Genomic DNA, 27,382 nt, shown 5'->3' with positions numbered 1-27,382 from the left:
CTCAGGGTTAATTAAAAGTCTGCATAAGTATGAGCAATAGCAACAGTGATGCCAATGTAATTAATAGCTGACAGCTGAAGGGTGAGCTGTTACAATTAATTCAGGCCTGTTCAATAATTACAACATTTTGGCTGGATACAAAAGTAAATGACTAAAAAATATTATAGCCAGAGCAAAAGAAAGCCACTGGTGTTTCCTCTGTAGTAATCTGTGACATCGATGACTATTTTAAAAAATTATTTGATATTTAGCAGAATGTTTTGTGCATTCTGAAAAGATTATCAGCAAAATCTTTAATAAAGGCAAATGAGAATTGATTTTTGAATGATTATAAATACATTAACTTATACAGCAGAAAGAGCACACCAATGATGCGGGTTTCCTAAGTTCTGACTTAGGATCATTGCGCTCTTCTCTAACATTAAACATTAATACCACTGAGGAAAGCTGAGATGAGAAAAAAAATATTCTGGAGATGGAAGGGCATCCGGACCTCACTCACAGAGGAAAACCCCATGGAACTATTTTGTTTCAAAAGGGCATTAATCACTTACCGCAAAAGCACACAACTGCCAAAAAAGATCATCCCACACACAGGCAGAAAACACCAATACTAAGTAAAAATATGGCACTTACTTCAATGAGGAAGGCTGTAGCACTTACTTGATTAATTTCATTGGTTAGCTGCGATAAAATCGTGACACCAATGATGCAGTATTCAACACTATCCTGGTTTAAAAAAAAAAGGTAAGGCAGAAAGAGTTGGCCTGTGCAGCTTGATTTCAGCATCTGGAATGCAGTCATACTTAAACTGCCTAGACAAGGTATGAGAAATTGGTATTTTAAAACTGCTGCTTTGCAGGACACAAAATCTAACTGATATATAAGAGGACTGCTAAATCTGACTGCATCAAAATTGAAACCTTTTGTATGTTAAAAATATCCACAAGCTTTACACTATACATATTGTAGGAAGAGAAATTAGCAAATCACATCTGAGATAAAAGACAAATGAATGTGTAAAATAATTTATATGAAAGGCTGTATACAAAAAAGGGCAAAAGAACTGATTAAAAAAATGTACCTAAGATATAAACAGGAAGTTCACAAAAAGCAAAAATAAGTAGTAAATGAGCATATGAAAATTTGTTTGTCTCATTCATAACTCAAATGCTAAGCTACCAATTCTTTCTACCTATGAAACTGGAAAAATAAGAAAGCTGAGCTCACAGGGTGGAGGTACAGGGAAACAGACATATTAACTGTTGGAGGGAATAACTTTTTTTGAGGGTAATTTGGAATATCCATGTAAACCCAAAATACACATGTCTTCTCACTGAATAATTCAAAGGCTAGGAATTCACACTATAAACACACTTAGCTCAAAGTATAAACACACAAACACACACACACAAGGAATATTCACCAAAGTATTTATTTACCAGTCTAGATATAGATACTAACTAAATACTCGCCTAGAAGAGTTAAATGAATTATAGTGTTTTAAACTGGAATAGTATGTAAGCAGTAGAAAGAATGAAGTAGGGTTTGTGCTGACATGTAAACATGTGAAACCAAGACATTAAGAATTAAAAAGATACGGAAGAAAATGTACCAAACAATCCCATTTGCAGATCAATATCTAAGCAAGCATATATTGCCTCACTTCTTTCATCGAGTATATATGTCGTACCTGTAAAAACCTGGTGACATCTGTGATTGCGTTTCTGAAGACGTAGTCATCCTTCTGACAGTCAAACCAGCCCAACTTTGTGATCCTGGCATATAATTGGATAAGTGCTTGCGTCACAAAAGTGGCCAGCTTTGGCCGAGTGGCAAGATAGTTGAGCACATAGTTCCCTATAAAACAGAAATAGTCTACATTGGAGATGGCTCTGCCAGGGAAGGGTGTGTGTTGTTAAATGTCTAAGAAGTGGTAAATCTAGACTCTTTACCCTAAACTTCCTTAATTATTCACACTACTGAGAAACAGGACTTTAAATTTAAGATTCACTAAACTTTCCAACTATTAGGGCTTCCCTCAGCTCAGTTGGTAAATCATCTGCCTGCAAAAGCAGGAGACCCTGGTTTAATTCCTGGGTCAGGAAGATCCCCTGGAGAAAGAAATGGCAACCCACTCCAGTATTCTTGCCTGGAGAATCCCATGGACAGAGGAGCCTGGCGGGCTACAGTCCATGGGGTTGCAAGAGTCAGACACAACTTAGCAACTAAACCACCATCACCAAACTTTTCAGCTCAGAATTGTATACAAGTCACAATGAAGAACCTGAAGTAAGGGAGCCTTGAATCTAGCTCTTGATGGTTAAATAGCATGGTTGGCACAGAATTCAAAATCTTCAGCAATGTTTTTCTTAGTTACCAGTGATGGTGAAGACCAGGTAAAAGAAACTTTCTGAAAACAAAACAGCTAACTTGGGCTTTATCTAGGAGCAATTATATTGGGCCCTCTTCACTTTTAAGCCCAATTCTGGAAAGAAACTATATTCTAGATATTCTGTATGCCTAGTAACTTCAGAACATTATCAAACAAGCAACATAAACGTAACTATTACTAGCATATCACTAAACAAACTAATTTAAGAGAGAAAAGACAACTTTCTACTCACGAATATCTATCCGTTGTTCCAATGGTAGAGGGTTATTTGTGCGCGATACAAGCTTTGTAAGGCATGTAGCTGCCAGTAACTGGGAGTAAGATGACTGTGAAAAGAGAGGGGGAAAGGGCTTAGGATTCAATTTTATTAAGTTAGTCAGTCAAAGTTTTTAACTTGGAGATCTGAGTTCAGATTTAAAAAAATTAATCAGCTTTGTTACATTTGATCCTCTGGATTTTTAAGGGTCTCATACTAAGGAAAAATGAGCCCATTCATCATCTGTACTCATTAAGCTGACTTCAGTCATGAATAAAGGGCAGGATAAAGTGAATGCCTGATCAAACTGAATCTAATACAAGTATCTGTATCATTTTGAGGGAGGAGAAGTTAGAAGAGATCTTTACAGAAAGATATTAAGCTCTATAGAAGACAAATCTCTTCTTTCATTAAAATCAAAAAATCTTCTCCAATAGCCTTGTTTTAACAATGTTTAAAAAAGTTTCACCTCATAATATTCCTGTAGTATAGCATTAGAAAGAAGAAAAAAAAAAAATATATAGAAGTAGTATTAGAGGGAACCACCGCCTTATGCTGTGTAGTTAATCCCCAAATTGTATCTTTCCATCAGTACAACTATCAATCAGCTACTGCTTTGGGGAATGTATATGCTGGTTTTAGTAGTAAATTCATAACAATTATTTATGAGAAAGAAAAAAACTATGCCCTAAGCAAAGGAATAGCATTACCATATTCTCAAGTGTAGATTTTAATGAATTTTAAACTTATGGAGAAGCAGAGTATTCAATCTGACCATAATATATAAGAAGGAGCCATACGCAGATTCGAATTCCTCCATGCAGCTGTGTTACATATAACATCATATAACAGGGATAGACTCAGAATCACCAAAATAATTTAATCAAGGGTCGAACATAATTGTCCACAAAACTGTAAGTCCTTAGGGCAGTAGGCTATCTATAGAGGCTATTCACAGGCATTACATCATACCATCAAATATAAAAATAACTTAAGCTTATGAAAAAAATCTATAAAAGGGACTTTGGAGGGCATGGGAGGGAGGTTCAAGAGGGAGGAGATACATGTATACATATAGCTGATTCATGTTGTACAGCAGAAACACAACACTGTAAAGCAATTACATTCCACTTAAAAAAAAATGTATGTTAATGGCTTCCACACCAAAAAAAGTGACTCTGACATGTGATTTTTTATTCAATTTTTGAACATTGTTTAAACTGATTAAAGCAGGTGTGTCAGATCACTAATAATGCAAGAGGCTACTATAACTGTAGAACACAGTGTATAACAGTAAACTATATAATATGAAAATGGTTTCTGAATATGACTCCAATAAATCTGCTAAATCATGAAGAAGTCGATAGAGATCAAAGAGGAAGAATCCACTATAATTAAGTCTTTCACTATTGCACCACCCCTGTGTTATTCCAGCCTGCTGACTATCAGTGTGAGGAACTGGAGTTAACAGTGTCACAAATGACAATGGGGCTTCGGTGGCAGTCAGTTGAGAGTTAGTTGTGAATCTCCCACAGTACGAATCCAAACTGTTCAATACCAGAACCAAGTGATGGAAAAGAAATATAAAAATACTATATGCAAAAACAGAACAGAGCACAACCCAATCTCTGACCATGATGCTTTAACCTCCAGACGCTTGGGAAAGAGTCAACTTCTTTAGCTACTAAGGATATCACTTAGCCAACTGTAGTCTGTTCTATTTACTGCATAAATTCTCTAACACTATTAATGCAAATTTTAAAATGAAGCCATTGAGAATTCTATACTCTCAATAAATTAATGGCTTTCCTCCGTTTCACACTTCCTTCTGGTCTCTGGCAGAGTGCTGGCTGCTGGTCTAGCTGGGATTCTAAACTCTCTTGATGCCCTTTCATGATACCCTGGATGGATGCTTGTCCTTCCTAAGACCTCCGTCCTGCCAAAAATATTAACTTAATCAAATTACGTATCATGAAAGCATTATTTTGATCACTGCATGCCATTTTTAAGCCGGAAGAAGTTCTAATTTCATTTTAAACATTCTAACTTCCTGTCATTTCCATTGTGAAGGAAAATTTTTCCCCTGCACATCTAAGACAAAAAGCAGCAGTTGTGGTACAGGGGAGGAAACACAGAGCAGAAAGGTGACAAGAATGTTGTGGATAAGAAAGGCCATTTATATATAGCCGTGTCTTCTTTGTAAAAGGTGTGAAGTGATACATAAGTGTAAAAAACAGAAAAGGAGTCCCAGAAATTTGATTCAAGAATAAAAATTATAGGACAAAAATACACGCTCAGTGAGATTTTCCTGGTGACTCTGAAGGCCTTTTTTGCTAGTGTGGCAGGTCTGGTTTGTTTTAAAAGTGAAAATTAAGAAGGCAGAGGTACCTAGAAGAATCAAGGAACAGAAGTTATCCCAATCCACCCCTAAACTTAGAACCAGAATATATCTTCCTAAACCTGTTCCTCTTTAGGATTTTTCAAATCTTACGTACACTTCCTCTTTCGAGGAGTAGCTGGCACTTGCTCAGGCAATCAGGGCTGTTGGTGAATTCAACCAAGGCTTTCTCTGCCTGCAGTCGAGTGGTCGTATCTGTTGTTTCATACAGCTGTTTGCACAGATTCTCTAGCTGGGCCAGGCTCTGGAAAAGATCAGTCAAAAAAGAAATCAGTCCAGTCTACTACATACATAAGTTGACTACATACATACTGTGCTTGAAATTACTAGATGGAGGTATATAATAATCAATGAAGAGAGACTTGCTTCTCAATGTGGAGGAGAATCTGGGTGACCTTTATTTAAAAATAACCACATACAGCCCTCTTCATTTGATGCTTTAGAAGACAAAATGACAGAATGCCTAAAATCTATGCACTTTTTCAGTCATTTGCTTAAAGTTCAGACACAAATGATACATTTTTTTCCTTGCAAATATCTATCCTAAGCTTCTCCAAAATGTTTTCAAAGAAAAATGCAGAATTTACTTGCTCAGCCATCAATTTCAAGATTATGATTACTAAGTCATCACTGTAAAATTAAGCACATAAACACACAATGTAAGCGTCACAGAGATCTTTACATAGGTTGAAATATTCTCCTTTTGCCTGTAGCTATTAGCTTATAATTATGTGTACACGCAAAGATGGCCAACCTCTAAGTTTCAGAATGCAAGTACGCACCTTCCTCCCCGGGTCCCTCATGTCTAAAGTTCAGCAGACTCTCTTCTGTTGTACTTTAAACTCTTGCTTTGGTTCCAAATTTAAAGCTCAGGGTCAAAATAAATTCAACCTGGGCATGTGCTCAGGCAGAGATAAGACATGGGAAACGCCCCCAACAAACCCTACTTTCCAAATCTTGAACCAGTTCCAGGGAGGCAGGAAGGGGATGGGTGTGTGCTTTGGTCAAAACCCCAAAGGGATACAAATTCACTTCCACTTAGTGTGGTGTTTAAAAGCAAAGAGGAAAGAGTTCATGTAACTATCACCTTTCACTGACTGGAGAGGAGGGCAAACATCTGTTAAGTTTTTAAAGGACCAGTTTGGACTTTAAGAAGAAATTTTGAACTTCTACAGCAGCGAGCAAGATCTGGTTTAAATAGTTTGAGGGATCCTACTACTATTAGAAATGACAATTCTGACAAGAACCAAAATAATAATTAGGCAAACCAACCTGTGTAAATAGCCTAAAATATATCACACAGCCAGTCTGCCCAAGGCTTTTCATTATCACTTTATTTCATTAAGCTAGGACTTTATAAATCACAGCTTTTCTACTAAGCAGGAAAGCCCTGGGGGCAGGATACCTATTTTACTCAATCTGATTAATAAATTTCAAACATTAACCTAAAGGAAACAAGAAAGACAGATGCTGACACTCGGATTATCAGTCACACTTCAGAAAGCCCTCCAAAGAGTAAAAACAACCACCTCCACTGCAGAACAAAATAAACAAACTACTCTTCAAAACATCTTGGAACTCTGTATCTGTTTAATCTGTTCCTGACTTGCAGGGGTCCCACTTAATACCTTCCTCAATTTGAAAGCAGAGAAAACTGTACTCATAGAGCCAGATCTCAAGTGATCAAAGTTCTACTGAGAGAAATCTGATTTTTTCATATAGCTTATAAACAAACACAAGGAATAGAGGATAAGGCCAATTAATCCCATATACTCCATAAGACATGTGTGCAAGTCAGTGTTATGTCTGCCACTGCTGGCCAAACTCCCAATGCATCCGTTTAATTATAAATCCCCACATTCCTAAGCAAGAGATTAAATCTCCTTCAGGAGGTTTTTGTTTCAACCTAGCAGACTGGGTTCCACCTCCACCCCCCACCCTGCCTGTGAAATGATTAACTAAAACAGGAACAAATTATTTAAAAAATAATTAACACAGAAGACATCAAAGGGTGGTATGAGGTTTCAGTAAGCAGCAGCAGCCTCATAACATCTGACCACCCACTACAAGCATCCTGAACAGAACTCCCTAAATGGTCAGGCTGCTTAAGGTATCATGACTTTCCTTGAAGTCTGATCAGTCAGATCCAGGAGCAACCGCCACCCGGCTGCCACTCTTATTTACATTTATTACAACAAAGTAGTTCACATGATGATGGCTAAGCATCTGTCACTGGTAGTTAAGTTCCTTACTGCTAGAAACCTACATGCAGGTTATGGTGGGCTTTTTGGTTGTTGCTTTGTTTTGATTTGTTTTGATGTAGTAGACAAAAGCACACTGCAGAGATAAGTCTGGTAATGAGTTCCCAGCTCAGGAAACAAGACCGTAAAAAAAAAAAACCCCAAAAGAGTAATTTGACCATTTACATGAACATTTAGAAGAACAAAAGCTTTATTTCTTTGTTTCCAAAAGAACAAATGGGAAACAATCTTGTTTTCCCAAACAATTAGTGAAAACATCTAAAAACCACAGGGTGAATAGTCATTTTATTTGGGTTGCCCATAGAAGGAAAGGGGAATCAAACATTTACATTTATGTTCTCCGGGATCCTAATGTTTTGCAAGCAAATCTAATAGTTAGATCATTTTGAATCACCTCTCTGGGGGATCCAGAATAAAACCATTTATCCTACAATTGTTTGAGCCATTAAAACTAGTTATTTCACATTTAGCACCACTGCATCTCACCCCCTGGCGCAGTTCCTTCTCCCATTCAACCAGTTCTTATTAAGGACATCTATTACACGATGCCGGTTCAGTCACAGAAGAGACTCCAGAGAAGCAAGTCTATTTTCTATTCCTGAGGCTGCCAAACTGATAATTCTCAGAGAAACCTCCATCTGGTCCCACTGGAATATAAAAGCATGTTTGGGTGAAATCTTCACAAAACTGGAAAGCAATCTTCAACTAGAAAAGCATTACTTTAGTACAAGACACTCAAGACAATCAAACCTCCAAATCTACAGCACTTGGATTTCACCAACAATTCAGTTACAATGAAGGTATTAAAAAGTATTAAAAGAATGTATCCTATTATTTAGCAATAATGTTATTTTACACAGTTTTTAACCAGGATAGAGAAAAATGCAGCTCAATTATTCTCATTTCAATATAAGGTGCAATCAGTTGAGACTTCAGGCCTCCAAAATTAATGATTTATCTGAGGAGTTGCCTGTACCTTTTGGGAAAATGAAGATTTCTGTTTCTGCATTAGATGTTATACTAACTCCAGAAAGCATATCCTGGAACTTATTTTGTCACATTCTGCTTTTTTTTAAAAAGCCTGACAGTACATATTTTTAAATTAGTCTCACTGCTTGGGAAAAAAAAAATCCACCTGGAGATTTCTAATCAGAGACCAGGATACTCGTTTTTAGGAAGGATTTGATGACTTTCCCAATAGTGCTGAATAGTGACTAGAAAACAAGCACAAGCTTTGGATGACTAGGTTTTCTGCAAAGTACATCCTTGATCTGACTGCCACCCAAACCACCTGAAACGATCAGAAGCACCGCTCTAGTACAAAGTGTGACGTACACCCTCAATCCAGAGGAGCGCTCATGGAGGATATACAGTCAGAATTACCAATTTGGTAGCTGAATTTTCATGATCAGGATGTCTGAAATTTGAAAAAAATCAAGCCACTTTCAACCTGTTCATAAACTCCATTAATTTAGATCTTCCTTAGTTGGAAGTTTTCTGTGTATTAGGAAAAAACTCTGTTAGGTAAATCAAAAGATGTATACTTAACCTGCCAGAAAAGAAATGATTTAAAAAGTGTAGGGCTAATAAAATTGATTTGATATACTAATTACATTTTATTTTTATCTATTCGATAAGGTATTCCTATGGTCAATAATGAATATGCAATCATCATAGATAATTTTTTAAAAACCCCTAAAATCTAGTAATAACAATTATTCTTAGCTTAAAAAAGCAAGTGGCAGAGAAAGACAAAATCTGTCTGATATGACTAGTAAGTGGAATCCATAACAAAATGATACAAATGAACTTATTTACATAATAGAAATAGAAAAACTTCTGGTTATGAGACTGGAAAGCAGGGGATGGATAAACTAGAAGAAGGGGATAATTAATGAGAACCTGGGCTTCCCAGGTGGTTCAGTGCTAAGAATCCATCTGCCAATGCAGGAGACGCAAGGGACATGGGTTCAGTCCCTGGGTCAAGAAGATTCCCTGAAGGAGGACGTGGCAACCCATTCCAGTATTCTTGCCTGGAAAATTCCACGGACAGAGGAACCGGGTGGGCTACAGTCCGTGGGGTTGTAAAGAGTTGAACACAACTGCACAAGCACACACACATACAACAGAATCTACTATAGCACAGGGAAAGCTACTCAAGACACTGTAATGACCATATGGAAAAAGAATCTAAAAAAGAGTGGAGATATATACATAAATAAACTGACTCACTTTGCTGTACAGCAGAAGCTAACACAAAGCAAATCAACTACACTCCAATAAAAATTTATTTTAAAAAAGCAAGTGGAATAACTATGTAGAGTATATCATCTGTGATACATGTTAGCAAATTCATAAAGGAAAATCTGTATGAAAACATACTGACAATTATCTTTGGGAGATGAGATTATGGGAGACTCATAATTTCTTTTCTGTATTTCCCTAAGTTCTACATTTTTGACCACAAGTAGATATTACTTATAAGCAGGGAAAACCCCCCCAACAACTGTACAGGTAATCTTTTATAAATTAACTCCTCTCAATAGGAACATATTACTATTAATTAATAGCTGATCCTGCTTCTAATCAGAATTCATAAAACAAATTTATAAAATCAAGAAGGCAATAGGCAATACATTCTAAAAGCTGAAATTTGAAAAAGTATGTCAGTGCTTATTGCTATCAATACTTTTGTTCTTACCAATAATAAATGCTGGCAGTTTGAATACTGCATGACCCAGCTATTCCACTCCTATGTATATAAACAGAGATACATGCCAAGTTCACCAAAACACTTGAATAGGAATGTTCATGCCAGCACTAAATGTAATAGTTCGCAAATGTGAAAGCCAAATGTCCATCAATAGTAGTATGGATAAATGTTTCATTCCTTAATGTGGGTACTGATTACAGAGGCATGCTCATTTTGAGAAAATCCATTGAAGTGTACATTTATAATCTGTGAATTTTTCTGTACACGTTATACTCCAATAAGAAGTTTTTAAAATGAGATGGAAGAGTGACACAGTTCTCCTAAATTCTTCACGTATTTACTCTCATCTTTCTTTCTTATACTGATGAAAAACAAGTCCATCTGTAACTGACAACCACATTAGATTTAGAATGCTTTAGTTTTATGCCAATTTCTGCTTTTAGAACTGTAACTCCCATTATTTGTTCAGGAAATAAATAAAGTAAGATTTTTGGATGCATGAGGGACATCCTTTTTCTGAGAGGACTAAGAGAGTAAGTAAAGCTTTTTGGTTGCAGTTGCTGTGTAATGTCTACTGCCGTAAAGCAAGATAAAATACGTACTTTCAGTAGGCGATAACGCAGTGCCAGAGCCTTGCGTGCATTAGATAAGGATAGCATGTCTCCTAACATATGAGACTGCAAAATTCTACACTTAGCTTCAAAATATGAATCAATCCTCACTTGTAATAAACACATATGATGTTTGCACTGTGGGTGACACACAGCTAGAACACATGTAAACAAATCATTTCATGAGGTAAACAGCCAGACTAACTGTGCCTGGCTTACTGACTTCCACATCTGACTCAAGAGCTTTTATTTAACACATCACTAGAAACCAGTTTTGGTTCCTTCTCATAGTCATTAAGAGTGCAGAGGAATGAAAGCTGCGGCTAAGCGGAATCCTCTGGAGTACGGGTTTCACACTGGCAGCCTCACACTGGCCGGTGCACGTTGTGGTGTTCACCGTACAGTGTTCAACACGGTTGCCAACATTTCAGGACAGTATCTGGTTTTCTAGTTTCCCATAAAAAATTAGCAGATCTGATTACCTGGGACCTGCATTTTCAAGTGTCACTAATCAAATGACAGTAAGAGCACAGTGCTTCCCTCAGGGCAGGCTCTCGCTAGCTGGCTGCAGGTCATAAGCCCTGGCCCCTGACGTTGGAGTTTCCTCCACCTGCTGTAATGCAATTCTGTCTCCTATCAGTGGTTCACTTCCAGATGTCAAAGTTAAAAAGTAATGAGCATATGGTATTATAAGAGATTCTGACTTAATTTGGGGGTACTAACTCCTTGCCAACTTGCAATTTGGAGGGCTTCCCTCATGGCTCAGTTGGTAAAGAATCCACCTGCAATGCAGGAGACCCTGCTTCAATTCCTGGGTCAGGATGATCCCCTGGAGAAGGGATAGGCTACCCATTCCGGTATTCTTGGGCTTCCCTTGTGGCTCAGCTGGTAAAGAATCCGCCTGCAGTATGGGAGATCTGGGTTTGATCCCTGGGTTGGGAAAATCCCCTGGAGAAGGGAAAGACTACCCACTCCAGTATTCTTGCCTGGAGAATTCCATGGATTGTATGGTCCATGGGGTTGCAAAGAGTTGGACACGATTGAGTGACTTTTACTTTCACTTCACTTAGTAAATAACAGTGTGACTTTGGGCAAGTTTATTTCCTGGAGCTTCAGCTTCCTCATGTGTAAAATAGGTGGATTTTATTATATTATTTGACAAAGACACTGCCAGTTCTAAATTCCATGCTTCTAATTATATAAGTAAATCAGATTTAAAAGGAAGCAAATATTAAAAAGATCATGAAAACAATTGGCCAAACTTTTTAAAACAGGGAATTTAACAAAAAAATCAATCAGGTTAACACTTCCACACATCTCTCTAACACAAACAACGCCGGTGACCTAGCAGCAGGAACAAGGATCCTTTTAGAGTGAAGGTTCAGTATAACCTGAGTTAAGACCTCAGATATCAGGCAAATCCCCACTCCCCTGTTTATAAGCTGTGGGAGTGTGAGTAAGTTACTCAAATCTTTCAAACTAGTTTTCATTTCTTTAAGTAGACATAATATGTATCTAACAATGCTGTAAAAGTCAATGTAGTAATGTATGTAAACTCTTAATTACTGAGTTTATTACTTGCTATTATGGAATATATTTTCTACTAAAAAGTGAAGAACAACAGTTTTTTAAAGCACATGCATTAAAACCTACAATTTCTTCTACAGAGGTACCATATATATATATATATATATACACACGTGCTGTGCTGTGTGCTTAGTCGCTCAGTTGTGTCTGATGCTTTGTGATCCCATGGACTGTAGCCCACCAGGCTCCTGTCCATGGAATTCTTCAGGTAAGAATAATGGAGTGGGCTGCCATGCCCTCCTCATTTGTGTGTGTGTGTGTGTGTATAATATATATATATATGTATATATATATATAAATTTAATTATATTAATCCATTTTTGGCTGTGATTTTCGCTGCTGTGCAGGTTTTCTCCAGTTGCAGCATGTGGGTTTCTCACTGTGGTGGCTTCTTTTGCTGCTGAGCACGGGCTCTAGGGCACGTGGGTTTCAGTAGTTGCAGCTCCTGGGTTCTAGAACACAGGCTCAGCGGTTGCGGCGCACAGGCTCAGTGACTCCCCAGCATGTGGAATCTCCCTGGACCAGGAATCGAACCTGTGTCTCCTGCATTGGCAGGCAGATTCTTTACCACTGAACCACCAGGGAAGCCCTAGAGACGTTCTAGATGCCTTGCCTTGCAGGGCTACAGTACAGGGTATATTGGGCTGGCCAAAGAAAAGTTTGTTCCGGTTTTCTTATGGAAAAATCTGAATGAACTTTTTGGTCAGATCTGTATAATTGCTCCTCATTGTTCGTGGGTCCCCTATTTGCAAATTTATCTACTTGCTAAATTTATTTGTAATCCCCAAGTCAAAACTATCAGCAACTGTGTCATTTGTGGACATGAACAGAATGGTGAAAATTTTGAGTGCCCTGACACATGTTTCTCAGCTGAGGTCAAACAAGGTAATGTTTTTGCTTTAGTTCTCATAACTTAAAAAGTGTCCTTCTTGTAGTTTACTTAATGTCATGTTTTTTGCAATTTGGGGCTTTTTGTTGCCAATTATGCTGTTTAAAATGGCCCCATGCACAGTGCTGAAGTGTTACCTAGTATTCCTAAGCTCAAGAAGGTTGTGTGAAAAAATGTTAGATAAAGGTGTTTTAAAAAAGTGTCTCTAAGTAGAAATACAAATAAAACAAAGGTTGGTTGAGGAAAATGTGACCAGAGGTTGGCAGGAACTTAACCCTGTATTTCCTGCAAGAGAAACTGTTCACGATTTGTTAATTCAGTGTTCTCAGCGACTTAACAGAACAAACTACCGTAATGAGGACCAACTGTATTTCCACCCATTTCCAGACTGGGTAGTATTCAGTACATATTTCCCCACAGATATAGAATTATATTGCCATTGTTACAGGCATTTGTTCAAAGAGAGGTATTTATTAACTTACATAACTGTATAACACTCAAATTCTAGTACAATTTGACTCAAATGTTTGTTTACATGGCCATTTATACTGATTATTTATTTACTGTGATTTTAGTAAATGAGTACTAACGTGCACAGTGCATGGAAAGGACAAAAGTGTGCCTCAGTGTCCAGCACACAGTAGAAGTTTCATAAAAATGTCACCCATAAGTGGATGTCCGGACTTCCCTGGTGGTCCAGTGGTTAAGAATTGGCCTTGCAACACAGGGGGTGTGGGTTTGATCCCTGGTCAGGGAACTACAATCCCACAGGTCACAGAGCAAATAAGCTTGCACACCGCAACTAGAAAGTCCATGCACCTCAATGAAGGATCCCCCATGAAACAACAAAAGATCTCGCATGTCACAATTAAGACCAGATGCAGCCAAGTAAATAAAAATAAATGGCTGTCTAACTCTTAAAAAGCCTCCTGGGGGTTTGGGTTAAAATGGCAGAGTAATCCCATATTTAATCTTGTTCCTTTCCCAAGCCCAACAAAAACAACACTAAAGGGATTTAAAAAAAAAAAACCCACAAACATAATCTCACAAGAAATATGATACGAGACAGGACAAAATTTTGCAATACAGAAAAATCAGCAGTAACTGACTTAACTGACACAAGAAGGCCAAATATCTTGCAAGTGGTGAAAAGAACTGGAAACCAAGCTGTTTTACACTCCCTGCTCAGATGTTAAGGTGAAGTGTGGTGGCCAAAGCAAGAAAGAACAGGGTAAAAGTATCTTTGAGAAGTGAGACTGCCAGGTATCTTTACTCAGTGTCTCTGGACTAGGGACACCAAGCCAGTCGAAAGCACCTTTGAGGATGTGGGCACCAGATAGTCCATTAAGTGGCCACATACACATCAAATGCCCCCTTACCCGGCTCCTTGTACCCAGAAATGTTGGTGTCCAGACTGGACTCCCTTGACAGGAGTTTGGAAAATCTTCCCCTGAGAATCCCATTAGTCACAAATGAAATACCTAAAGATACACTGATATAGAGGTTACCCAACAAATGGCATAATTGGATTACCTGTCACTGTGATGCCTCAAGCAGACAAGCCTCACATCCACACTTTGCATTTCTAATCAGCTTGGCAGTCTTTCCATCTTGATTATGAGGAAATAAGGATTACCACAAATCTGAAGAAAGCTTTTAACACGGAAGTGTGTATAGTGATAGTTGCTCAGTTGTGTCCGACTCTGAGACCCCATGAACTGTAGCCTGCCAGGCTCCTCTGTCCATGGAATTGTCCAGGCAGGAATACTGGAGTGGGCAACCTTTCCCTTCTCCAGGGGATCTTCCCAATCCAGGGATCTAATCGGGGTCTCCCACATCGCAGGCAGATTCTTCCCAGTCTGAGCCACCAGAGAAGCATATTTTAACATGGAAGACAGTGTTAAAATACAAAATAGGCCTCAAGTGAAGCTGCTTATGGTTGGATAAAAAACCAAGACTTAATTATAGTTTCGGCTCTCCCAAAAATGGAGTCTTAAACCAGTCAATCAGGATCTGCCTGATTAGCACTAGTTAGGTAATCTGCTGGATAGACCCCTGCCGTCCCCTAAAGGAAAGCAACTTTGCAACAACTAATTAGTTTTTTTGCTTAGTATGACTCCCTTGTTCCTGCTCCCTTCTCACCTAAAGTCTTTTTATTTTGTACAGCCCCTTGGAGCTCCTTTTATATGCCAGACTGGATGCTGCTTCATTGAAACTGATTTTTGCTCAAATATACTCTTTTAACATGCCTTGGTTTCTCTTGTAACAGCAGCAAACAAAACAAATACAAAAAAAATCCTGTAACAAACAGAAACTGTGCAGGAAAAAGGAAACTTGAAAAAAGAAAAAACATAAAGATAAAAGTATTACTAAGCTTGACAAAGAGATAAGAAAATATTTTGCAACTGGGAGTAAGAACAGGGTGCTCTAAAAAAGAAACATTCAAAGAACATAAAAAGAGATCTTAGAGATTAAAAATATGATAGCAGAGACAAAATATTCCATAAGAGAGTTGGAAAATCAAGTTAAAGCCTCTCAGAAAGTAGAGCAAAAGATGGAAAATAAGAGAGCAAAGATAAAATCACAGTCCTGATTCCAGAGGTCCAACATCTAATTAACAAGAGTTCCGGAGGGCACAGAGAACAGAGGAGAGAAAACATCAACAAAATAATCCAAGAAAACCTCCTAGAGCTGAAGAACATAGATGTCAGAAGGAAAGCTCTACCAAAGTCCAGCATAAGTGAAGATCAGGCCATACCCAAGGCATACCGCTATGAAACCTGAAAAGCCTGACAAAAAGAAGATTCTGTAAGCTGCCCAGGAGGCAAGGAGACGGTCGATGGGAACAAAAAACACAAACAAAATCCAAGTCAGGTAAAACACATAAATGATCAGGAATCAGATGGCTCTGGGCAGCACAGAAGCAACACTTGCCAACAAGACAAGGAGTCCCTGCAAGACTCTGAAGGACAATGATCAACACAGAATGTTTACCCAGGTACACAAGCAATCAAGTGGGAGGGCAGAAGAAAGCTATTTCTGGCAGCTAAGGCCACAAGAATTTATCACCTATGCTATTTACTATTAAAAGAATGTGCATCACACCACACCATAAAAAACATTAAACATGGAGTACGGCAGATGGGGACTCTTTTAACAGAGAGTGGTATCAAGGGAATTCTGGGAGGATGGTGAAGGGAGGTCCTGGGATGACAGCTGAGAGTTGGCCTTGAAGAGCAAGGAGGCCTTAGTCAAGCTAAGAGGCTCAGGGGACAAGTCATGCAGACAAAGTCATCACCAAGAAGGCTGCTGCCATCAAGGACAGAGTTCTCATGTTAAGATTTCTCCTAAATCCATGTTGAAGTTTAGTTCACAGAAATGACCTTAACTGACAAAGTAACCACTCTTCATTAAACTCTGGAAATTTTTTCTACAGAGCTGTGACATCATTTTAAACTAACATTCCAAACACAAAAGCAGTTGTGCAACATAAAAGATAACTCTGAAATGAATACTGCATGGCGTGGTAACTGACAGCATTTAAAAACGGTAATAGGCTCTAGGCATAAAAATTTTGTACCCTATGATTTATAAATGGAGTTCTACTAAGAAAAAAAGAGAATACACTTGGTTTTTGCCACATTCACTTCTTTTACAAAAAAGGTTGTTTCCCAAATGCCTTTTAATGGAACTTGATTCTGCCATGCTGACAGTATTAAAAGACCAAAACAAAGTATTCTGCTATGAAAATGGCTGAGTAACAGAGTAGATTATGAAGGCCTAGCTGATCACTTTAGGAAAGTAAGCCAACACCCAGCCATGTGGGAACCCAAGTTTGCAGTTTGAAACAATCATACATGTAAATAGTTTTCTGCTATATTATCATTTCCCTAAAACTTCATTTTTAAAAGCAGGTCTATGTAGGGGAAAAATCCTGTAAGTTCAATACTCATGTTAAGAATGTTAAACCATATCTCTTACATTGGAACAGTACTGTCTACTGATATTATATTTTTCCTTATAAATTTAATACGTGTAAAGAAAAGAATAAAAGAGTGAAGTCACTCAGTCGTGTCCGACTCTTTGCCACCCCATGGGCTGTAGCCTACCAGGCTCCTCTGTCCATGGGATTTTCCAGGCAATAGTCCTGGAGTGGGTTGCCATTTCCTTCTCCAGGGGATCTTCCCAACCCAGGGATCGAACCCGGGTCTCCCGCATTGTGGACAGACGCTTTAACGTCTGAGCCACCAGGGAAGTGTATGTGTGTATAAATATAGGCTTTCCCAGTGGCTCAGCAGTAAAGAATCTGCCTCCAATGCAGGAGATGCAGGTTGATCCCTAGATGGGGACGATCCCCTAGAGGAGGGCAGGGCAACCCACTCCAGTATTCTTGCCAGGAAAATCCCATGGACAGAGGAGCCTGGCAGGCTACAGTCCATGGGGTCGCAAAGAGTCAGCCAGGACTGAGGTGACTGAGCATATATATATGTGTGTGTGTGTGTTTATCTATATATATACACATACCACATAGCAGTCATGGTCAAACAAATGACTTCTAAAGGTCAGAAAGTATAGCGTATTGGTTAAGTGCTAAAGGAGCCAAAATGGGAGAGCCTTTCACATTTCATTTAGCCGTGGCCCTGGTTTCCAAGAAATGTATGTTTTTGAGTTCTTTATTATTTAAGCTACACTATAGATAGAGACTGTTGGGCCAGTGTGCATTTATTGTTTTAATTTTATGTTCTTAATATCAATATGGTATAAGATCCAAACTTAAAGAGTACTGGGGATATTTTATGCAGCATCATATTAAAATATTACAAGTGCCACTAAATCCATATAAGAGAGCAAAGAAAGTCATCAGACACACAATTATCTGATGCTCCCAATCATCCAGCTTCGCTACTATGTTTTACAATGACTAAATAAAAAGAATTTCAGGTTCAAGCACTATACTTGTTTTATTAATAGGTCAGCCAAATAATTGCAACTGGCTTGAACTCCAGTACTTTGGCCACCTCATGCAAAGAGTTGACTCATTGGAAAAGACTCTGATGCTGGGAGGGATTGGGGGCAGGAGGAGAAGGGGACGACAGAGGATGAGATGGCTGGATGGCATCACTGACTCGATGGATGTGGGTCTGGGTGAACTCCAGGAGTTGGTGTTGGACAGGGAGGCCTGGCGTGCTGCGATTCATGGGGTCGCAAAGAGTCGGACACGACTGAGCGACTGATCTGAACTGAAGACTATTCAAGCAACTTAGGAATAATGTTTCCCCCTTCTTTTAATGTTACTAGTTCTTTCAATTTCCATGGCTGATAGGAACTGCAGTCATAAAGAGAATATAATTTGCTTAAGAGAATGAAAAAGATCAGCCAGACTGGGAGACAAATCTTTGCAAAACATATATCTGAGAAGAGACTAGTATCCAAAATATACAAAGAACTCTTAAAACTCTACAGTAACAACCCAATTAAAAATCTGGCAAAAGAGTTGAACACACACCTCACCAAAGAAGATACACAGATGGCGAATAAGCCTATGAAAAGATGCTTAACTCTGTATGGTATCAGGGAAATGCAAATTAAAACAACAGTGAGATACTACTGCACACCTATCAGAATGGCTAAAAAACAAACACTGAACATGGACTGATTGCTGGCGAGGATGTGGAGCAACAGAACTCTCAATTCATTGCTGATGAGAATGCAAAACGGTACAGCCACTGTGGATGACAGTCTGGCAGTTTCCTACAAAACTAAACATAGTCTCACCATACTATCCAGCAACTGAGCTGTTTAGTATTTACCCAAATGAGTTGGAAACTTGTATCTACACAAAAACCTGCTCATGAGTGTTCACAGCAACTTTATTCAAAACTGCCAACACTTGGAAGCAATCATGATGTCCTTCAATAGTGCATGGAAAAACCAACTGTGGTATATCCAGAAAATGGGATATTAAATCATTGCTAAAAAGTAAATAAGCTATCAAACCACAAAAAGGCATAAAGGGACCTTAAATGCATTATTACTTAGTGAAAGAAGCCACTCTGAAAAGGCTACATACTCTATGATTCCAAATTTCAAAGACAAAACTAGAGAAACAGTAAAAAGAACAGTGGTTGCCAAGAGTTTGAAGAGGAGGAAGGGATGAAGAACAGGCAGAGCCAGAGGATGTTTAGGGCAGCGAATCTATTCTGTATGACAGTATAATGATCAACACATGACCTCACACATCTGCCAAAACCCAGAGAACATACAACACAGAGTGCATTTCAGTGAGTAATAAAGTATCAGCATTGGCTAATCAACCTTAATACAACACAGTAATGAAGATGTCAGCAACAGAGCAAACTGCCGAGGAGAAGGAGGTGCACAGGAACTCTGTACCTTCTACTGGATTTTTCTGCAAACTTAAAACTACTCTAAAAAGTAAAGTATATTAGAAAATAGTCTATTAAAAACAAATCTAAAAAAAAAAAAACAAAAAACTAATGTCAATTAAAAAAAAAGTCCCAATCTTCTCCAAATTTTATCTTAATATTGTCTAGTTTACTAATCAATGTTTTATAATAAAACATATCATTTCATATCCTAGCTTTCACTCTGCTAGTCCACTTGACAGGGCAATAAAATGGTTAAAGTTCCCTAGTTTAATACATACGCATTATAACACTGTCATTCAAAGATGATGTAATTGACAGTGGTTCTCTGCAAATGTGAATTATTAATGGAACCCATACCGCATCCACCTGGTATAAAATATTCTTTTGCTGGAGGATGTATACAGGAAAAATTTTCAAGAGCTGGATTTATAAGGTCATTTCAAAGTAATGTTCATGCTTAAATAACTTGCTGTTACTCTTCTAAATTGTCTCTTACGACTCAAATACATGTCTATATGCAAAAGGTCAGCAAAATCTAATTTGGTTTGCTTTGTGGGTCCTCTATTTTTATATAATATCTCTGGTGTTCTGCCCTCCTTTCAAAAACACAAATACATTTCTGGCACATGTTGACAATTGAAAAAGTCTTCTCTGTAAGTTTCTGTAGCTTAACCATGCATTTGTCATTTAAAAATAAAAAAAAAAAAAAGCACAAGAACACCTGAAGAATAGAGTTTACAGTAAGTTTTGGCAGATTTGTAGCCATATATGCAAATAACAAAGTGTGCAACAACAAAAAACTAGTGTGTGCAACATACCAGTAGTTATTTTTGAACGGCCCTAAAGTCTTCACTCACAAGCTTGCTGTAGGAAATGACTACAGGTATCTCATCATTTCTCACAGCCGAAACTGGTGTGGTTTCTGAGCTAAATTTTTACAAAAGAAACAGGCCAAATGCACTTGACATTCTAGAAGAGTAGTGACATTTGCTACAGGTTGCTAACACCAAGGAGAAAGCTTCTAACAATGTGGGGATGGTACTGATGTGCTTTGTTTAAATTTGCTAAGACTTGGGTTAGGTTATTAATAATCACTCCTATCTCGAACTATTATTTCTCCATCATCCCTAGGGAGTCCCGTTGTTTAAACAGCACAGGATCTTCTTTTTCACCAACAACATAAAGAGAGGTACGTGTGCTAAGTCTCTTCAGTCGTGTCTAACTCTGTGCAACCCTATGGGCCGTAACCCGCCAGCCTCCTCTGTCCATGGGATTTTCCAGGTAAGAATACTGGAGTGGATTACCATGCCCTTCTCCAGGGGATCTTCCCATCCCACAGATCAAACCTGCATCAAACTCAATATACTCAAATAGACTCAATAAACTCAAATATATTCAGAGTTAACATATGACCTTACTCTAAGTTCTAGTACCATAAATACAATACTCTTTAAAAGTTATTTTCCAAAAATACTGGGCTGACAACATGAAGCTCTGGAAAAAAAACATTAGCAGTAGCTGAAGACCCTCAATAACAGAACAGCTGATAACATACCTATACGCTAAGGGGTTCTCCAAGTGTGACCAAATACAGGTTGCATCAATATTTGAACTAAATGGACAGAATGGCAGGCTAATGAAAGGAAGGTTTTAACTGGTGGTCTGTATGTGCATGATGTAGTATACAAAGATACAAATAATTGTTCTTTTTTAGATTTGTTATTAAGGTACATTGGTTTATAATTTAAGTTTCACATGTCCACTGTATTTCCACTTTCTGTATACCCTATAGCGTGCTCACTGCCAATTTAGTTTCCACCAGTCACCACACAGTTGATTCCCCTTTTTCATTTTGCCCTCCCTATCCCTCCCTCCTTCCTGGTAACCGTTACTATGGTCACTGTATCTACATTTAACTGGGGGCTCTATGTGCAGCTTTGCTTTAGACTATTTACATGACACTGGAACTTCCCTAACTCCCGAACATCTCTATTCTATCATACAGGAAACAGAGCATTCGTTTTACAACAAGTATCTGAGTGCCTGTTATTTGCCAAGGCTGCCAGGGTAGCTCACTGGTAAAGAATCTGCCTGCCCATGTGGGAGACACAGGAGACTTGGGTTCGATCCCTGGGTTGGGAAAATCTTCTGGAGGAGGAAATGGCAACCCACTCCAGTATTTTTGCCTGCAAAATTTCATGGACAGAGGAGGCTGGTGGGCTACTGTCCATGGGGTTGCAAAGAGTCAGTTGCATGACTGAGCAACTGAGAATGCACAGAGAGGAGAAAAAAATGAAATAACATGTTTACAAAGTGAGAGATTTGACTGAAGAGGTAAGCACATCTACTTACGACTCCTAACAAGGATTCACTATGAGTAAGAGGATACACATGAAGTCTTCAAAGGGAAACACTACCATTTCTCTGGGGACTGGTTATGTGTTAATTCGTGTGTGTGTGTGTGTACGTGCTCAGCCATGTCTGATTCTGCACTGTGTGTGTGTGTGTGTGTACATGCTCAGCCATGTCTGATTCTGACCTGTGTGTGTGTGTGTGTGCGTACATGCTCAGTCATATCTGATTCTGACCTGTGTGTGTGTGTGTGTACGTGCTCAGCCATGTCTGATTCTGACCTGTGTGTGTGTGTGTGTACATGCTCAGTCATGTCTGATTCTGACCTGTGTGTGTGTGTGCATGTGCGTGTGTGTACATGCTCAGTCATGTCTGATTCTGCACTGTGTGTGTGTGTGTGTACGTGCTCAGCCATGTCTGATTCTGACCTGTGTGTGTGTGTGTGTACATGCTCAGTCATGTCTGATTCTGCACTGGCAGGTGAATTCTTTACCATGAGACACCTGGGAGGTCCTCAATGAATGGTACTAATGCTAATTAAATCTTTGGGCAAGTGTTTCTTTGAAAATGTCCTTAAAAAGCCTGTGGAACAAATAAGATTAAAGAAACTGCTTCTAAGGAAGTGAAATAAATTTAGACCCACTCAGCCCTGGATTCTGAAATATTACAGGGTATGGCTGTGAATTAAGTAAAAAACAAACCTACCTACCTAATATGATTGCTTTTAAAAAAAAAACTTCAAGCTAAACCTAGATCCCAGTAAAAATGACCTTAAAAAATTTATTCCAGAACTTAATCTGTTCCTACTTTGGTGGTTAAAAAGAAAATACTGATACCTCTATTCCCTAACAAACTTTAAGACTTCCCAAACTGCAACAAACTACAAGTGCTATCTGTATTTCCCTATCAAAAATAATCAACAGTGCTCAGTAAAGTTTAGACCTGAACACAAATTAGAGACTTGAAAATGCTCAGGTAGAACGGTTTCCCAAAAGGTCGCCCCTAGCATAAGTAAGCTTAACCTGACCCCTGGCAGTTACAGCAGCAGCTCCAACACCTTGGTTGTCACAAGATTGAAAGAAATGTCAGGGAGCCTTTAGCCTTTAAAGCTTCCATGAACACTACCTTTTTGCCACCTTGTTCCCATCACCCCATCACATTGCTTTTAACCAATTATGGTACAATTCAGTTCAGTTCAGTCGCTCAGTCGTGTCCGACTCTTTGTGACCCTACGGACTGCAGCACGCCAGGCCTCCCTGTCCATCACCGACTGCAGGAGTTTACTAAAACTCATGTCCATTGTGTCGGTGATGTCATACAACCATCTCATCCTCTGCCTCCCTCTTCTCCTTTTGCCTTCAATCTTTCCCAGCATCAGGGTCTTTTCAAATGAGTCAGCTCTTCACATCAGGTGGCCAAAGTACTGGAGTTTCAGCTTCAACATTAGTCCTTCCAATGAACACCCAGGACTGATCTCCTTTAGGATGGACTGGTTGGATCTCCTTGCAGTTCAAGGGACTCTCAAGAGTCTTCTCCAACACCACAGTTCAAAAGCATCAATTCTTCAGCACTCAGCTTTCTTTATAGTTCAACTCTCACATCCAAACATGACCATTGGAAAAACCATAGCCTTGACTAGATGGACCTTTGTTGGCAAAGTAATGTCTCTGCTTTTTAATATGCTGTCTAGGCTGGTCATAACTTTCCTTCCAAGGAGTGTCTTTTAATTTCATGGCTGCAATCACCATCTGCAATGATTTTGGAGCCCCCAAAAATAAAGTCAGCCACTGTTTCTTCATCTATTTGCCATGAAGTGATGGGACTGAATGCTATGATCTTAGTTTTCTGAATGTTGAGCTCTAAGCCAACTTTTTCACTCTCCTCTCTTTCATCAAGAGGCTCTTTAGTTCTTCACTTTCTGCCATAAGGGTGGTGTCATCTGCATATCTGAGGTTATTGATATTTCTCCCAACATTCTTGATTCCAGTTTATGCTTCATCCAGCCCGGCATTTCCCATGATGTACTCTGCACGTAAGTTAAATAAGCAGGGTGACAATATACAGCCTTGATGTACTCCTTTTCCTATTTGGAACCAGTCTGTTGTTCCATGTCCAGTTCTAACTGTTGTTTCCTGACCTGCATACAGATTTCTCAAGAGGCAGGTCAGGTGGTCTGGTATTCCCATCTCTTTCAGAATTTTCCACAGTTTATTGTGATCCACATAGTCAAAGGCTTTGGCATAGTCAATACAGCAGAAATAGATATTTTTCTGGAACTCTCTTGCTTTTATGATGATCCAGAGGATGTTGGCAATTTCATCTCTGTTCCTCTGCCTTTTCTAAAACCAGCTTGAACATCTGGAAGTTCACGGTTCATGTCTTGCTGAGGCCTGGCTTGGAGAATTTTGAGCATTACTTAATAGCATGTGAGATGAGTGCAATTGTGTGGTAGTTTGAGCATTCTTTGGCATTGCCTTTCTTTGGGATTGGAATGAAAACTGACCTTTTCCAGTCTTGCGGCCACTGCTGAGTTTTCCAAACCTGCTGACGTACTGAGTGCATTTAGTGCATAAAAATAACTTTCATCTGAGTAGTGGGAGAAGTATCCACACAGAACAAGTCTAAGTTACTTGTCAGTTTCATGTTATTCAATGACACAGATTTGGGAGAAGATAGCTACGTAGCAATTGTCTCTGGGCATGCAAGGGGCTAAAGATCACACCAGGGCGAGCCTTTGTTGGCTGCTGGACCAACAACCAATCACAAAGAATAAAAGTTGGTTAAGCCAGGAGGATCTGTGTTACAGAAGGAACTAGTCAATTATAATGTGGAAATTAAACTTTGCAGTGAGAATAAACTAATTTTCTCTATAACATTAATTTCTGAACTACTGTGTCAGTTTATGAGATTTCCTGAAAAAGTATAATTCAACAGTGAAACAGAAACCAGAAACAGAGGGCATTATAGAGTTTTGAACAGAGAGGTGAACAAACCTTTAGAAAATTATTTTGATCTCAGGATACCTAATTTGCTATAGAAAGCACCCAGACCCAAGAAAGTTATTTCCTGGTGATGACTCTCACTACAGATGAGACCACACGTTCAGTACCCACATGCTTTAGGACACTAACTGGCTTTTTAAAGGATGCTTCGAGGAGCCACATGGTGTCTTTGAAATAATCCAACATCTACCTCTTGTCTGAGAATGTATCATTAACAAAGCCTGAGACATCCTCTAGTGTGTAAGATATTAAATAAATGTAGGAAGACTCTGGCACAGATGTTTTTGATAGGATGTTGAATTCTGGTCTACTAACACTTGTCTTTTTGAAGAAGGTGAATTAAAAACAAACAAAAAACAAAACAGAAAAGCTCAATTCTCACTTTGTTTTGTTGAGCCATGTGAAAATCCCAATAGCCGATCCTTCTTGTTGTACAAAAAAAAATGGGAGTTTCACGTGGTTCAATCCAGTACATAAAAGTAACACTTAAAAATGTCTTCAAAGTACTTGGATGTTTGTGTTCTGCTTCTAACTAAGGGTCAGACCTTCCTTTTATACCAATATAGTGGGGTGAGACAAAGTTGGTAAACCATCTGACTTCCAATCTACCCCATCCCCTTTTCATTACCCCTCAATGCAGACCTTCCTGGCTCTGGCTTTCAGAGCTATCACTCATTCTTCTCCTGCACTTCCAGCACCTTCTTCCCACTTTAGCTCTTCTGTTTCTGTTCATTTCTATAGATGTCCCATGTGTGCTTGAGGAGAATGTGTGTTCGTGCATGCTAAGAGAATGTGCTGTCCATCAAATCCAACCTGTTATTTGTCTTCAAATCTTCTGTAGTTTTATTCTTTTTGGCTCCTTGCCCAATTTTTTAACTATAATAGTGGATTAGCCCTATGCTTTTCAGTTTTTACTTTATATATTTGGAAGCTATTTCATGAAAAGCAAACAAGTTTAAGAGCTGTCTTTTGTTATTTAGTGACTATTTTGACCTCTAAAGACTTGCCAGTTATTTGTATAAATATCTTTCCACTCTTTTTGTTTTGTTTTACTCTTAATGCTGTCTTCTGATGAAGCAAAGTTCTTAATTCTAATACAGTGCAATTTATTGCTATTTTCCTTTATGTGTTTTGCTTGTCCTTAAAAAGATTTTTTTCCTATCCTAAGTTCACAAACATTTTCTTCTATGTTATCTTTTAAATGTTGGTTTAACTTCAGATCTAAAAGCCAGCTTGAAGTGTTTATCTTACATGGTATATTTGGTGGTCAAGCTTTATCTCTTCTATATTATTATTTTTAACACCCTTGGACAAATTTGCTTTCAAGGTTACTTCATACTGGGCTTCCCTGGTGGCTCAGACAGTAAAGAATCTGCCTGCAATGCTGGAGACCCAGGTTGGATCCCTGGGTCAGAAAGATCCCCTGGAGAAGGGAAAGGTTGCCCACTCCAGTATTCTTGCCTGGAGAATCCCATGGACAGAGGAGCCTGGCTTGTTACAGTCCACGGAGTCACAAACAGTCAGACCCGACTGAGGGACTAGCACCTACTTTACATCCGTTATTACTAATGCATCATGGACTCTTCCTTTGCTGCGTTTGCCCTCTTCTCTTTGCTTCTTTTCCCTTCCTTGATATTTTTGAATTTAAACAATTGTTTTGGTTTGCTAGTTCTTGATTTCCATCACCTTCCACTCCAAGACTAGTAACCACAGATTCTTAATAAAGTCCAAACTTAGCAATATTTTATCCCCTATCCTGAATAAAACAATGACCTTAGAACATGATCAGTTCTCTCCTGATTACAGTCTGTTATTATCTACTACTTGGTTTTATATTTTTACTTTTTCTTCTTCTTAGTTTTTAATTTTATTGGAGCACAGCTGATTTTCTGGTTATGTATTTTTAGTCCTAAAAATTAGACATTACTCTTACTTCTTCATACAGTTTGTTTAGATTTACTTATGTTTGCCAATTTCTTGGTTCCCTTTTACTTTTCACTACCCTTATTCTAAGGTATTTTCCTTCTTTAAATGTATCCTTTATAGACACTCCTTAAGTAAAGATCTGTTGATAAAAACTCAGTTTTTATCTAAAAAGGATTAAGAATGTTTTCATTCTTAAGAAATTATTTTGTAGTGTACACAATTCTAAGTTGACATTAATTTCTCTCTGTACTATCTTTTGGCTTCTAGATCACTGTTGAGATGTCTCTGTCACCATGATTTTTGTTTGTAGGTCATGCTTTCTTTCTGGGAATTTGTAGCTTTTCTACATGTTCAGGTGTGATTTTCCAAAAATGTACCTTGTTTTATATGCAGAGCACTTTTAACTTCTGTTCCATAAATTTCTCAGTCAACATTCTTCACATACTTTTCTCTCCTCCATTCTCTTTCTAGGTATGTTAAATATTCTACCCCTTATGTCTTTTGACCTTTTGTATTTTATACATTTCCTGTCCTCTGTGCTGTACTCTGAACCACATATTCAGATATTCTTGTTCTTTAACTCTCCTCTTCACTTTCTAACAT

General features: G+C 38.5%; 1 protein-coding gene across 2 annotated transcripts in view; it reads right to left on the bottom strand.

Annotated features, from left to right (window-relative positions):
• XPO7 (exportin 7) overlaps positions 1 to 27,382 on the bottom strand; it is a 91,197-nt gene that overhangs the window by 30,527 nt on the left and 33,288 nt on the right. Inside the window, exons 2-5 of one of the 2 annotated variants that reach the window (XM_061426920.1) lie at positions 5,147 to 5,293; positions 2,628 to 2,721; positions 1,694 to 1,860; positions 637 to 729 (exon numbers count right to left, since the gene is read on the bottom strand). In XM_061426920.1, the coding sequence (XP_061282904.1) occupies positions 637 to 729; positions 1,694 to 1,860; positions 2,628 to 2,721; positions 5,147 to 5,293 (501 nt within the window). The remainder of the gene's footprint in view (positions 1 to 636; positions 730 to 1,693; positions 1,861 to 2,627; positions 2,722 to 5,146; positions 5,294 to 27,382) is intronic. The other variant, XM_061426921.1, reaches the window with a different exon arrangement.

The sequence above is a fragment of the Bos javanicus genome, chromosome 8 (genome assembly GCF_032452875.1).
Source record: "Bos javanicus breed banteng chromosome 8, ARS-OSU_banteng_1.0, whole genome shotgun sequence".
Lineage (NCBI taxonomy): Eukaryota > Metazoa > Chordata > Mammalia > Artiodactyla > Bovidae > Bos > Bos javanicus.
Note: the sequence above shows the minus strand (reverse complement) of the source record. Positions and strands in the feature narration are given on the sequence as shown.